This window comes from Alosa sapidissima, chromosome 7 (assembly GCF_018492685.1).
Source record: "Alosa sapidissima isolate fAloSap1 chromosome 7, fAloSap1.pri, whole genome shotgun sequence".
Lineage (NCBI taxonomy): Eukaryota > Metazoa > Chordata > Actinopteri > Clupeiformes > Clupeidae > Alosa > Alosa sapidissima.
In genome coordinates this window covers 37,324,271-37,339,935 of record NC_055963.1, presented here as the reverse complement: position 1 = coordinate 37,339,935, position 15,665 = coordinate 37,324,271, and the positions used below count along the sequence as shown (strand labels likewise).

The following is a 15,665-nucleotide window of genomic DNA, read 5'->3' as shown; positions in this document are numbered from 1 at the left end:
AAGAGTGAGACACCTTCCTGCCTTCTTTGCTCTGGTAGAGGCTCCTTAGAACATCTCCTCAGCAGCTGCCCAAAGGCTCTGGCTGATGGTCGCTATCGTTGGCGCCACGACCAGGTGCTTAAGGCAATTGCTGAGAGCTTAGCCTCAGCCATCAGCACCAGCTAACACCATCATGCTCCAAAGAAGGAGAAGGAGCTGGAGAGAAACCCCGGGCGCACCCACAATTAACAACAGGCCTCCTCCACAAAGCCTCTGACTGGCAGCTGCAGGTCGACCTGGGAAAACAGCTGAGGTTCCCTCAGCATATTTCAACAACAAGTCTCCACCCAGACATGATAGTTACCTCCGAGGCTTCCAAACACCTGATCATGCTGGAACGGTGCCCTGGGAAGAGCGTATTGAGGAAGCCAATGAGAGGAAACACGCTAACACCTTCTGTGAGCCTATAGAAGTCGGCTGTAGAGGCTTTGCAGGACGCTCACTTTGCAAAGTCCTTAGTAGTTTGGGCGTGACAGGGGAGGCCAAGTAGAGGGCCATTCAATCTGCAAGCGAAGCCACAGAAAAAGCCATAAGGTGGCTTTGGATTAAGAGGGCTGATCCGTGGTCTGCTACTGGGACGCAAGTCGGGGCTTGTTCAACCGTGGCTGGGTCGCCTGGGCGAGGGTGTATGATGTTGCGAGACCCAAAACACCCAATGATCCCAGGATACATCACTGAGGATGCGTCCCAGTGCATCCATGAGATGTTTCTTGCATAGGTGGGATTTTATGGAATCTGGCAATATAACAATCATGATGGTGGGATTCTCTATGTCTTCGCAATTTACAAAAATATATGTACTGACATTAACTAATAAATTTTTTTCTTTATGAATTTTGTTCACTGAAGTCTTGTCACTGAACCACTGGATGAAAAGTGTGCCTTATACTTCTCTTGTGACCTGAAGTACTGTAACCTGTGCTTGCATATGTGCAGATGTCATGTAGCCAAAAGCACTGTTGATCTGTGCATGCCTTGACCAACATTTGTTTCTTTGTTATGGAAAACAAGTTTATTATTTAAATTAGAATTTCAGCCCAAAGTGGGAGACCATGTAGAAATTTGCTGCAATTTCAAAACCAGATTATATGTTTGTGTTGAGTCAAGAGTCCGTGAGATATTCCACTGAGAAGAATGAGTGTGGAAATGGAAGCAGAATGTATGCAGAATGTAAATATGATTAAATTTCATAAAGATTCAAAGTAAATTTCCTCGCAAACCGGTTATCACAGCAGCTAGCCACTAGCATATTTCACATGATATGCATATGATATCTGTGAGATGAGTACTCTGTGAGAGATTCAACAGAAAAGAAGGGGTGTGAATTTGGACACACTCTGTATCCGCCGGCCTCATTGGGTTAATCCTAAAATATAAGATACAAATTACAAAATGTCCTTCACACTCCCACCAAACTCTTAAAGAAAAGGGCACAGTTTCCTCCATTTTCATAAAATGAAACTTTCATTGGAAAAAGGCAATTACACCTATACATATGATATTTTAGGATTAATGCACAGTGTCTAGTTGATACATGGATAATGCAGATACTGCATATAGTCTATTGAAATCCACTAGCTGTAATGTAAGGGATAATGTATAGAACGCCGGTCATTACTGGGAAAATAAGTCCCGACAGGGCGAACCGGACCCCGACGCGCAGCGGAGCCCTGAAGGGACTTATTTTAACAGTAATGACCGGCGTTCTATACATTATCCCGCTTATTATACGGCTACTTGCCAAAAACGAAATAATAAACTCCCCACGATATGACTTTAGCCTACATAACCTAGCCTATTTGTTACCGTTCATCGTGGCATTTGCTGAGAAACAAATAGTTCGCAACAACACACGCTGCTGAACTTGAATCAAACATTCTTTAGAACACAGCTGATCAACCGTCTGCTTTCACGTTTGAATGAAGTTCCAGTCCTTGCGTAGTGATATGAAAGAAAGACATTAATCAGAAGCACAAAACCCGTTGCCATTGACAGCGGTGATTAAATGCTTTGCCGGTGATTTATGTAGATTTAACATAGGCCCGAACGTTGGGAAGGCCCATTCATGTGAATGGAACTTTCTGCAGCACTCTGAAGAGCCGTGTAATAAAATCATTTACACTATTAACAATGCATCCATTATATTTCTGATATCTTAATAACAAAAAAGCATGGGTGTTCCTCAATGATTCTACACTAGTACAATACTATGCACTATACACACACAGACACACACACAATTTAAAAAGTGCCTGTCCTACCATGGAGCTGATGCCCTCCTCTCCATCTTCCTTGCTTTTTTTTGGAGGTTTCAAGAGAACCAGCAAGACTTTATTGTGGCGTGCCAACTGCCAGAGAAAAAGAAAGAAATCCACATTGACAAAATAATGTCTAAGATGAGTAAGGTTAAAATTTAAAAAATCTTAATAGGGGGGACAGGTTAATGATAAATTCTGGTGGATTTTCTGCTGGGTGGTAAGGTTATGCTTGGGTGATAACGCCGGCCATGCACAGGAGCTCTTCGCAAGATTTCTGACCAGGGAGTCAGGAGGATAGACAGAAGAGTAGTCCAGGAGCCAAGGAGCAATCTGAGAAAGCTCCGGAAAGACTTGGAGGCAGCAGGTGCAATTCTTACAGAGAATATCTTAGGTAAAGCACTCCACCGTTACTCCACCACATAACAAATAATAAAAAGAAAAACATAGAAATGAAATAAAATAAAAGAAATAATAAAAAAGAAAATCCCTAATCCATGTTAAATTAGTCCAATTGGTTTGCGTCTAACCGGCTGAAAAATATTATTCAATCTGCACTCCTCTGCCGACCAACCAGCTCAGCTGATGATGATCACCGGCCCTTCAGCCAGATGTCCTTGAGCAGCAGCAAGGATGAAAGTTCTGGATGAAACTTTGTTCCTCAAACAGTCAAGTCCTGGACAAAACTTGTGCAATCCACGCAGCAATAAAAATAACATAAAACAATTAAATCAAAGATCACTATATCCACTAATTTAACTTCACTAAACTTAACTAAAGTATTAAAAATAAACCAAGGCAAAATGTTTGGTAAATCGGGAAAAAATAACAAATTAACAAACAAAAACACGCTAGACGGAGCGGCTTGAGTGCAGCTAGCGCCCCGCAACCTAGCAAGCAATTTTTAATTATTGTAATATTATATTATAATATTATAATATTGCTCTCATATCCACACCTCGCTGTTAACCCGAACAATTGGCGTAGTGCACAAACCCCATGGTGTTGAGCAGCTAAGCACTGCAACTCTCGCTCCCTCCTACACTCAGTACTTCTCATCACTGTCCCTCTCTGTCACTCTGCAAGCGTGAGACGGGAGATTCAGCCAGTCCCTAACAGATACTGTAGGAGAGGTTTTACAGCTGTCACTCTATTGTGCCGAAAATAGGTGTGTGTGTGCGTGTGCCTGCTTGCCTATGTGTGTGTTTTTATGTGTATGTGTGTGCGTGCATATGTGTGTTTGTGCATGCATGCATGTAAGCGTTTGTGTTTTTGTGTGTGTGCGTGGTAGCGTGTGCTTATGTGCATGCCTGTGTGTGTGCATGTGAGTGTGTGTGTACGTATGCCTGCATGTCTATTGTGTGTTTATGTGTGTGTCTTTATGTGTGTGTGTGTGTGTATTTATGCGTGTGTTTGTGTGTGTGTGTGTGTGCGTGTGTGTTCTTTTTGTTCTTGCGCCCTTTTAAATCGAAGATTCTAGAGCCCTACACTCTAAGATCTTTGGTTACAATGCTGCAAGTGGTTTCATTCCATGTAGCCTATAGGCAAGCCATCCTTTGGCATACTCTGAATGTACTAGGGTAGTGTAGCCTAAAATGTTGTTTTAGCACATTTTACACAAATTGTGTTTGGTGAAAATAATTTTCATCAGACATTGTGACCGGACAGATTTAAATTTGTTGGACTTTATAGTTATTTCCTAGTCAAAGTCGGGTAATTATCAAACAAAGGAAACTCAGATCCATGTAGATTTCTCTTTGTGGATTAGCATGCAAATTGAACTGACTTCTGTTGGACTTTCTCTTCTTCTAATCACCAAATATTTAGCTATGCCTGTTCAGAGATGAATTGCCCACCAGATCTATCTAAATAATATTTTTTTCTTGTCCATCTCCTCTCCTCACATTAAAAAAATACTGACATTGAAAAAGACTTACAGTGTAAAAAAAGACAGCGGAGGCACTCTGCAAAACATTGCATTTGACCAAGGCAAAGCAAAGACGGCCGTCTTGAATTTCCCCTTGGGGATCAATAAAGTATCTATCTATCTATCTATCTATCTATCTATCTATCTATCTATCTATCAAAGGAAAACACTGAGGCATGTGAAGGGCTCTACTGTACCTGCAAGGCTAGGATGTATATGTTGTGACCAACTTCTCTTGGCGAAACCTCTCCTTCTTCACAATCACTTTCCTGCAGGTATGCTTTCTTGATAACCTCAACCTGTGGGTAGTCATGCACAAATATCTATGATTGCATGACAACAAAATGTCTTAAAAGACTGAATTGCAATCCTTGACAGTCAAGTGAGACTTGAAATAAAATGCTCACATTTCAAGTTATTGTCCTAAGCCTGAAACAGATTAGAAAGCCTCATAACTAATTGTATTAATACCACTTTGTAGACTTGCAATGTGAGAAATGTCGGTATACTCATGTATTGCAATATTACTGTACTCTCAAAAATAATATATATTTTTTTAAATGTACATGCAAAGTTTCATGAAAGACAGGGCTCTTGGTTGTGTTGTATTTAAACCCGCAAGCACTGATCTTCAGCCATTTTACTCTTTCACTCCAACATAACAATGTAGACTTGTGATTTTATGCATATTGGTGGTCTGTTTTTTACACTAAAACAAAAAAACTTGCTTTCCAGCATCACAATATGTTCAATTGTAACTCTTGTATCATGACATCACTTGATTCTTGCCAGTTAAGTTATTTTGCAGGTAATTACACTGTGTATGTATGGCCATAACATAATATATGTGTGTGTGTGTTCACTTCAGCTGATAATGATAACGTTAGCTGGTATTTTAGCACACCGTAATCTTTAGTAAACTCATCATTTTCAGTCATTTTTAGGGGGGTTACTATATGTCAACAAAGATTAGATACCTAAGACTGACACTGACAATAGAAGATTTCTTCTATTTTGAACAATGTTGCTTGTCATATAATGATACAGAAACTAGCTGTAAGTTACGCTGCAGATGCACTTTTGTGACACAGCTGAAGTGTGATGTCGCGATGCCTCCCCTCGTTCAGGTGTGTGTGGGCGTTTCTTTAAAATGACAGTTTGCAGCTCATAGTCAGTTCGTTTTAACTTGTGTTAAGTGTTTCTCACAAATGTACAACCATTTTAGGAATGTATTTAACACTATACGAAAATATTAATAGCCAATAAAAACAATGCAGGCCATTTCGAAATCTTGTTTTATTTAACTTATGGCCTGTGCAGACTACACAATTTTTTTCATCGTCATCCACGATGATCTTTTACGATTGAACATGTCAGACTAGGCGCTCAGATAACCACAAATTCTTACCATGTCTTGGTCATAAGATTGGCCAGATTACAAGATCATGTAGCCTATCTATCGTAGGTTTCTTGTCCCGTGTTGACATGCAGTGTCAACACGGGAGTCGTAGGATATTTCCCCAAAATTCTGACATGCAAGACTTTTGGTTGAGGAGTTAAGCCAGGTTCACATTGTACGCGGCATGCGATGCGCTCGCCGCTAGGTTGCCTAAAACATTTTTTTTTGGTTACCGCCAGGGTCAGTGCAAAAGACCAATGATTTACAGCGATCCGCAGTCAAAGATCAACATGGTTCAACTTTGACCGTGGCACGCGCAAGAGCGGCTAAGCAGCAAAATGCCGCTTGTACTGTGCTTTTGCAGCGCAGCGGCAGGCCATTGACAATAATGGGTTTCATAGCGCAGCACTGCCGCTTGCGTGTAGAATGTCAACCCAGAAAAGGATGCTTGTGTTGCGTCGTCTCGATGAGATTCACTCCCATGCTTCAACTTTAAGTTTACCTAATCTGTATTTTTTTGTCAAATAAACCGTTATTCCAGTAGGCCACGGCTGCCCCTAATTTTGATGTCAAATTGGGGAATGAAAACATTCTACTCTTTTCTACTTGTTACTTCGAGTAAATTGATCATAACTTCTGAACCAAAGATGATAAAATTGATTCATTTTTTTTTCCATTGAGGAGAACACAAAAATATCTATCTTTCACACAATATATCTATAATAGACATTAGGGGAAAAGTAAGATTCATCTTGACAAATTGATATTTTTATGTTTTTTGCGGTTGCATTTTGAAGGTATTGTTTAAAAACCATGGGCCCTATTTTGACCCAGCGCAAAGCGTATTCTCCATGCGTGTCTCTTTTATTGAACAATGCGCTCATGGGTGTGGCAATTAATGACCTAAGGTGTGGTCTGGTGTGGTGTGTGTACGCCACTGACCAAGAAAAACCTGGTCTATAGCAAAAGGCACATATGAAGCACAGCTGAAGACGGTCACAAGATGTAAGCAGCAACTCCTCTGCAGGATAAATGTCCTTAGTAGAGCTTTAATCGGGCCTTAAAAATTAGGCCCGACAAGACCCGGGCCCGACAGAAATCAGCCCGAGCCCGGCCCGAGACTGAAAGCTTTTTAAAAGCCCAAACCCGTTTACAGCCCAACACTATTCAAATGTCCGCTCGCACGCAGCTCTTTTGCCTTTTGTCAAGAATGAGTTATTTATACATTTAATTATTCATGACTAACGTAGGCTGGGCCACTTGGAAGTTGGAACAAAGAAATAAAAAAGTCCTCTGTAACATCAGAAGATCTCAGCATTCTGAAGTTTGCGGGAACCCTCTCATACTTAGCCCCGACATCAATTAGTTCTTGCGCCAGCTCTTCAAACCCCTCGCCATTTACGATATTAAAAGGCCTAATGTCTTTACAGCGAAAGCTGACACACTTCTCCTCCGTAACCATTTGTTTCACCTTTGCAGGGTTTAGTTTTGTTGCTGTAACAAACAATGTGATTGTAGGTTGATCCTGATGGGCACTGGCAGCTTTGATCAACATGGTGTGATTGGTGTGTGTATATATGTGCCTTGTCTTCTTGCGGTCTTCATGTCTGAAGAAGGGCATTCAGCCCGAAACGTCACATGTGGTGATTAAATCTTTTTTATAAGGAGTTTTCAGTGTGTGGACTAACGTCATTTTTTATTACTGAAATTTTTGGGTCCAGCACCTGTTTGGATCTGGATGTGCGCGTTTTTTGTATTTTTTAGCTTTGATCAACATGCCTTATCAGCAACGAATTCCCTGTTGTTCTGCAGAATGTTACATCCTTTGGATTTTAGATAACCACTGGCTCATTATTCTCATTATGCACATGATCAAAATTTTTCCACACCTCAGACTTTGCTTTTTTTGCTGTTGCACCTAAAACGTAATCGCCAGAGGCCAGCCTCCATTTCACCTCCTCAGCATCCATTTCTGCATCTTTCTCACAGCTAATCGAAATGCATCACCTGACCGCTCATTTAGCCTACCGCGCAAGCCTGAGCCCAGCCCGAGTCCGCGTGAAATTATAGAAATTATAGAAAGCCTGAACCCGACCGAACCCGCTGGATCCCGTCGGGTCCCATCGGGTCCGGGCAAACATTATCAGCTCTAGTCTTTCGGTTTCGGTTTTTTATTCAGTCATTCGAATATTATTGGGGTAAGTGCTGCTTTTTTCAGGCTGTTTCGATGGTAACCCATTGTTTGTCAATAGTGAAAGTCATTAACTGTGTATAACTGGTCGTTGACTATGACACCACTGTGAAGCAGTGGCGATTGCTGCTCTTTGGAACAGGGGAAGCTCTGATAAAAATGGTCAATTATTAAATTAATATTATTAAGGTGCTATATTGTTCTTTGAGGGCAAAAATTATCCCAAAACCCAGAATAGGCCAAACAGTAGGCTACAGATGGCAGACATGGCATGTAGTTATATATTAGTTATAGCGCGCTACCTAACTTAGCCTAAATACACAACTGAAACAAAAGCAAGTCACAAACTCTGCAACTCCACATTACGGTTTTATTTACAGTATGCTATTTACAAAGACAAATAGAAACCGACTGTATTGCTCCCAAATTATGAGAATTTGAGCTGCAACTTGCCTTGCCTGCCTCTCGACTTCACCTGCCAACACGCATCCATTGAACTTGAACCACTCCTGTCAGATCGCGACATATGCTGTCAATCAAAAAGAGTCCAGCCTCTATAGCGGTTCCTCCAATCATCATACAAAAGCTCGGCGTCCGGGCCATCCCACTGTCCCATTCACTCCCAGAGACGCCGGGCATCCCTGGAAATGACGATTTTGTGGCACTTGTCCAATAAACGTGTAGCTTTTCTGCACTGAGATCAGCCCACTCTGTAGTGCCATTAGGCGTGTTCGTCTTCATGCAGATCTTTGCAGATCTGACTTGATGAGATGTACTGTATGCTGGGTTGAGCACAATGGAGCTCTCCATTGTGTTCAACCAAGCATGCATCACATCAAGTCAGATCTGCACAGATCTGCATGAAGACGAACACGCCTATTGAAAGTCCAGTGAAGCCGAGCGTCTATGGGGTTTTTTGCATCGTTTTTTGATGGATCGTGTCGTCACAGCAATGTATTACGGGTGCGAAATCACGATAAATGACCGGCAATACCTTATTGCTGAACAAACTAGCCATGAAGATGAACATGTTTTCAGCATGTTCTAGTTGGAATAGTAGGCTAGAAGCTAATGTAATACTGTTATTTGATGCGATTTTCCGTGATATTTTAGAGGAGGCTGAGCTTCCCCTGTAGTCTTAGAGCAATCGCCTCTGCTGTGAAGTTAGTTTCACTTTGCCAATGAGATCAAATAGTAGACGAGTGCAGATGCGTGTAGGCTATACTCTGCTAGGTTTTAGTAAAGCATGGTTTAGTGGAATACCTGTTCCATACGGTCTCACATGCAAGCAGATTCCTTCAAATGTGTCGCTGACTATCAAAATACCGATACGCTGTTTGAAGTTGTGCTGCTTGCTGTTGAAGAGAATGACAGATGTCATTTTCATTGGTTTAAAGGATGTTACGGCCAAAACACACCCAAGACTGATTAAGATACATAAGAACTGCCTTTTTGCGTCATTCGCCCGACGTTTGATAATGTTTCATAACAAAACCACCCCCATTGTGGACTGGACAAACCCCTAAGATATTTGCCAGTGACCATGCATTTTAGATTGCCGGGAAATTAGATTAATCTTAACAAACTGATATGTTCATGTTTTTGGGGATTGGATTTTGAAGAGATTTTCTAAAAATGATTTGTGTTCAACTCAAACTTATTAATTATATTTTATACAGTGTTAAAGGGCTATTTCTCCTGATTACAATGGTGGGTATATTGTATCTTTGTCATGTAGCATAACCACACAATTAGCATTTTTGTGCCACAAAGGCATCAAGTCTGAAAAATGGAATGTTCTGTGCAGTCTGTAAAGGGTTAAGCTCTTACTGTATCTGTACATTATTATTTTCTGGATAGCAAGTAAGTATTTATGTAGTAAATTTTTCATGAATGAGTGCACAAAGCATGCCAGGCGGATAGATACAGTACTGTAGAAACAGATATCATTTCACTAAATTAGTGATTTATTAAATTAGTGGGAAGTTATTACATTAACTTTTTTAACCTTCCCACCAACATAATAACTTCCTGCAAACGTAATAATTATTTGGTTATTACATGGTGGGAAATGATTATGTTGGTGGGAAGTTATTACCTTGGTGGGTTTTAAAACATGCAGATTTTTATTCCGTTGGTGGTTTATTACTTTGGCGGGAAGTTATGTTAGTGGGTGTTACACTGAACCATTGGTTGAAGGATGTGCCTTATACTGGATTTGTGACCTATTTAACTTAACTTTTTGTAAACCATATCATAGTATTTACCCTTTGAGGAGTACCATTAATGTGATCAGGTTTGCCTACAATGTCATATCCTGACTGTGGACTGAACTGTTAGAGGTTATTGCCCTTCTTTTGTTCACTACAAATACACATGTTCCAACAAGACTAGGACAAGACTAGGACCTAACCAGTTCCCGCGGTCTGAGGTTAAACAGGATCCGTTCTGCATTCTCATTGTCATGACGACTCTCCATCAAGGCAAGCAGGAGCTTGGAGGCATTGTCCTGAAATAAGAATGACAGTGATAGTGCTCAAAAGTGATAGTGACAGTGCTCAAAAACATGTCTTTCAGACATCACAAGAATGAACAGCTACATGTACTACAAGAAAAGGACAGTACATTTTGCAGGGCAACATTTAAACATATTTTGGTTATACATTTGAACTTAATCTCTACTTAAAATAAATAGGACAGTAAGTAAAACCTTGAGCTGCAACACCATTTCCATACGATACCGACACAGAGGGCTTATATCATTCAGGATGAGGGCAGTTATGATGTCAATGCCATTACATTCGTGGGTAACAATACAGGTCTTTGGGGAGGGAAAGGGAGAAACAGTTATTACACATCCAAATATTTAGTGATTTATTTATTTATTTATAAACACAATATATAAATATAACCACAGGCAGTAATTATCGGGGGTCCAAGCTAAATTGAAAGAAGTTCCCATCAGCAGGTTGAAGGTCACAGAGGAAATGAGACAAAGTATACACACACCCATTTTTATATGTCTATGTGAATTGGGTCATGAAATATTGACATGTGGCAGTTTTAGCTAGCCTGGTAAACCAAACTCATTCACTAAGTGAATAGAGTCTGGTCACTCACGATTGTGAACCTTTTTCAACATTCCATCGCAACGGGTGTAGCCTTTGTGTTAACTTTGAAATCACTGGTCCAGCCTAACCAATCACATTGAGCAGGGATTCATAACGTTACTTCTTACTTCGCCTAAACTTTACAAACTGACAATAAACAGCATTGGCAGGAAACTATGTATGTGGTACCTACCTTTGCTGTAAATACATTCACACATTCTTCCGACTGCAATTTTTAATGTTTGCATGCATTGCTACTACCGTTTACCCCAGCCACTTTCAATTTTGAAACTATAGCGCCATCCCCTCTCGTCGCTGATTGGGCAGGTAATCTCCTGACCGATGGCAACGTTAATGAACTACTGTATGGTGTTCCAGACTAGTATCTTACTGAAAGGAGATCTAGGTGGGTGTGGCTAGGCTAAGTTTAAGCACCCCTGTGTACGGAATTTCAGAAAATTTGGCAGGAAATGGGGTGAAAATAGAAAAACAATTGGTGTTAGATTCAGAAGATATTGATTCAGAAATGAAGCGGGAATTTTTTTGTGCTGTCTCTGGCAGTTTCTGAAATATGAGGCAAAATGTAAATGTTCATATTATAGCGACCACTTGTGGCCAATTTGTGTCATATTTGATGCATAGCTTCTCTGTCATTATGAAGAAACCTATGACGTTTCATGAGAATAGGCCATTTACAATGACAATGTCATATATTGACAACTGAAATTTGATTGGTCGTTGACCATTTTGAAGAGTGAGTCAATTGGCAGATTAGGAAATGTGATGAAATAACGCCAAGTGTTAGTGTGCCAAATTTCCATTTTTTCCTTCATTTTTCAGTTCATGAGATACTGACATGTGGTGGCTGTATCCCCACCTTTGGACAGAATTTCGGAATACTGGCTAAAAAAATTGATGTACGTCCAAAGAATGTTGTATTGATTGTGTGTAGCAAGTTTGAATAGGATTGGACCTTTAGAAGAGAAGATATTGGCAACAGAACCACAATGAGATGTGGCAGCTGTAGTGCCCCCTACGGACGGAATTTCAGGTAAGGCACAGTCTACCAGAAACTTCCATTTTCACTTGGACCCCTACATATACAATACAGTACATCATGTATTATGTCTATCAACATTTGCATTGTAGTTAGAGTTTCCATGAGTGTCATGTTGCATGTAAAATATAGCCAACTGCCTGCCCCAAGATACTCAGGAGTGCTAAATGGATTGATTACTTCACCTGATTCTCCTGGCAGGGTCCTTGGCAGTACTCTGTGAGTGTTTCTAGGGTCTGAATGATGAGGTCAACATTATTTTCATTGATGTAAAGTCCAAGTAGACCTAATCCTCCTGTAGTGCTGCCACACATAATGTCCAAGAACTGTAGAGTTTCACACACCAGGTTGTAATTTGTCTTGTTGTTCTGGCAGCGCAGAAAATTCTGTGAAAAATTGAGTGACAAATTGAACTGAGAATACTTTATTTCTATAATTGCAAAGAAGTAGCCTAGAAATCTAGACGCACCCTAGCGGCAGCAATACTCTCCGTGAGCTGGCTTGCGAGCTGGAAAAACCAAACTCAAGTCAGGCCAATCACATCATATATAGAGTCTATGGACATAACGTAATGATGGCAGAGTTGCGACGGTTTCATGTGAATTCCCTGCTACTTGAAAACAAAGAAGTTGGATGCTGCTGCTGGTGAACTGCGGTCTTTGAATCGGCTTTGGTTCCAACTCAAGTTAAGCTTTTTTTTAAGCTGGCAATAGTTTGATCAACTAGCCAAGTAGCTCCGCTGATGGGTAACGCATGGGACTCATGGGTTGTAGCGCTATTCTATTGCATGCAGAGGGAATTTGAAAGACAACCGTTTATCCTGCCCCTCAGATTGAGCACTGCCAATGGTGAGTTCCCGGACCCTACATCTTGATGTGGGTCTGGCTCGTTAGACAAATACTCTATATTACTTGAGCCATATGTAAAAATGATCACTACTGTATAAAACATAGGGCTGTCAAGTTAATTTCAATTAATTAATTAAAGAAAGAATAACATGAAAGAATAACACAAACAATTAACGCTGATTAATCACATGTCATAGTGACATTTGCCCAAGTGCAGTCTGGATATAATGACTGAATGAGGCAGACGAGAAAGCACTGCTTTCTCCTGTGAATGAAACATTTAGCCTACATTTAAATAAATAAATAAAATGTATATATATACGCCCAGACCACTCCTGTTGACAAGAGCATCATTCTCTACTATTTCTGCCATAAGGAATTTTCATTGCCTACCATAGGAGTTCGTCAAATCTGAAGTATCACTTTAATGCAAAGCAATCCGGAGGTACGAACGGAAACGTATTGTTTACTTAGCCTACCCTATGACCGACAAACTCCCACACCAAATCAACTACATTTTTGCACACTTGAAACAAGTCTTCACAAATATGTTGAAGGTGGTTACATTTATTTCCATTCCAATAACTTTACAAAACCGCCCAGACCACTCCTGTTGACAAGAGCATCATTCTCTGCTATTTCTGCAGTGAGGAATTTCCATTGTCTCCACTGATAAATATCACACTTGCTAACTTGGAAATGAGGTCCTATGTCCCATAAAATCCCATAACCATAACGGGCAGCCGTGGCCTACCGGTTAGTGCTTCAGACTTGTAACTGGAGGGTTGCGGGTTCGAACCCCGACCAGTAGGCACGGCTGAAGTGCCCTTGAGCAAGGCACCTAACCCCTCACTGTTCCCTGAGCGCTGCTATTGTTGCAGGCAGCTCACTGTGCCGGGATTAGTGTGTGCTTCACCTCACTGTGTGTTCACTGTGTGCTGAGTGTGTTTCACTAATTCACGGATTGGGATAAATGCAGAGACCAAATTTGCAAAATGCAGAGATCAAAAGAGTATATATTGTATGTATATATACTTAGGTTGAAGCAACAAGTGAGTAGTAGGATGACATTATTGCATCATCAATTAATAACCGAATAAGTGCTACAAGCCAGGAAATTATGTCATGTTGGCACGCAAGAGCAAATCGGGCGGGAGTGTGTGATGTACAGTATCTGGAGTACAGCATAACGTTAAAGTTAACTTTGCAAACATATTGAACTCCGGGTGCCATCTAACTATCAGTGAAGTGATGTAGCTATGTTCATTAGCTCCCTACACAGTGTACAGTTCACTTCAAACTGAACACAGTCACTCCCTACGGAACGGAATATCACTTAACATGGCTGTACAGCTGTACCTTGTACAGTTCACTTCGCAGTCCACTATGAGGCAATCAGAATGCACCCTGTGTATGTGACTAGTAAATCCCTCTTGGTAATTAGAAGCACTACTTTTTGACTACGGTGGCCGACAGGTGCAAATGGACTACATATTAAGAAAACACATGCAAATCGACAAAACACAAGTAACTTAAAAAAAACATCTTCATCGATTTGACAACATATGCGCAGCATTTAGAAATTCACTGCAAATTCAGACACTACCCATTACAGAAACGTGATGCATATTCACACAACACAACAGAAGTGTTTCTGGAGGATGCTTAAAAGTGATGAACACATCTGGACATGAGCAAATGAGCTAAAACGTGTGAATGCCATTATGATATTAAAACCAACACAGTTATGCTTTAGCTCATTTGCGCCAAGCCATGTCCAGATGTGTTCATCACTTTTAAGTATACTCCGGAGACACTTCCGTTGTCTTGTGTGAATATGCAGCACGTTTCTATAATGGGTAGTGTTGTCTAAATTTGCAGTGTGTTTTCTAAATGCTGCGCTGTCAAATAGATGAAGATGTTTTCTTATTATGCTTGTGTTATGTCGATTTGCATGTGTTTTCTTAATATGCAGTTCGTTTGTACCTGTCGGCCACCGTATTTGATGCTGCATGCCCATTGTTTATCTGACCTAGCAACAGTAACAGTGTTGCGGGATTTCACAAAGGTTAAATGGTTGTGAGATTTGCATTTCAATAGGCTAGTATAATGTGGACACACAACGTATCTATTTCAAAACTGAGATAGTCTTTGAGGATGTGTACCCACAGATGCAGAACGGATTTGGTCCTAAAATGCGTATTAAAACAAATATGCAATAATGCAAGCCAGCAGAAAAGGCAAGCCAATGGTTATGACTGAGCCACTGAAAGGCTACTTGGGGTTATTGATTTGATTTATTTCTGGATCAAAGACGATTAAACAGTAATCCAAAGGATGACATGCTAAAGTAACATATTATTTCCAGCATGGTCCTACAGTGGGTTCTACATTCAATTATCCAGCTTCACGAGTGATTCTCACATGACCTCACGCGTGAATCACGCGTCTTTTATTTAATTTCCCCCAGTGAAGCTGCAATGACCCAAACCCTTGTGAGCAGGGTTATAGCTTTAATTAGCTTTAATTTCGATGATAGGCCTACAGTAACAGTCCCAACATTTAGCACTATAGGCTAATCAAAAAATCCAAAAGGGAATTAAATCCCGAAGCAAACTGAAAATCTTCTGCTTTTAATATAGCCTACCGATACGCTGCTCCAAACGACACAGTCTCACGATAAAAGTTGTTATTGTTTATGAAGTTGACTGTTATTTTATGAAGCGGCATCTGGCTGTTTTGTTTATTTTTGTTTTGCTTTCATTAATGGTTTAGCTCATGAGGTCACGACAGAGACGTTGGAAGTATATTCTGAGAGGGGTTGCGGATTTTGTGAGTG

General features: G+C 40.6%; 1 protein-coding gene across 4 annotated transcripts in view; it reads right to left on the bottom strand.

Annotated features, from left to right (window-relative positions):
* itpr3 (inositol 1,4,5-trisphosphate receptor, type 3) overlaps positions 1 to 15,665 on the bottom strand; it is a 191,701-nt gene that overhangs the window by 21,075 nt on the left and 154,961 nt on the right. For all 4 annotated transcript variants that reach the window (XM_042098198.1, XM_042098197.1, XM_042098199.1 and 1 more), the window contains 5 exons: positions 12,164 to 12,364; positions 10,522 to 10,632; positions 10,225 to 10,320; positions 4,419 to 4,520; positions 2,301 to 2,387 (listed from right to left, as the gene is read on the bottom strand). In XM_042098198.1, coding sequence (XP_041954132.1) covers positions 2,301 to 2,387; positions 4,419 to 4,520; positions 10,225 to 10,320; positions 10,522 to 10,632; positions 12,164 to 12,364 — 597 coding nt within the window. The remainder of the gene's footprint in view (positions 1 to 2,300; positions 2,388 to 4,418; positions 4,521 to 10,224; positions 10,321 to 10,521; positions 10,633 to 12,163; positions 12,365 to 15,665) is intronic.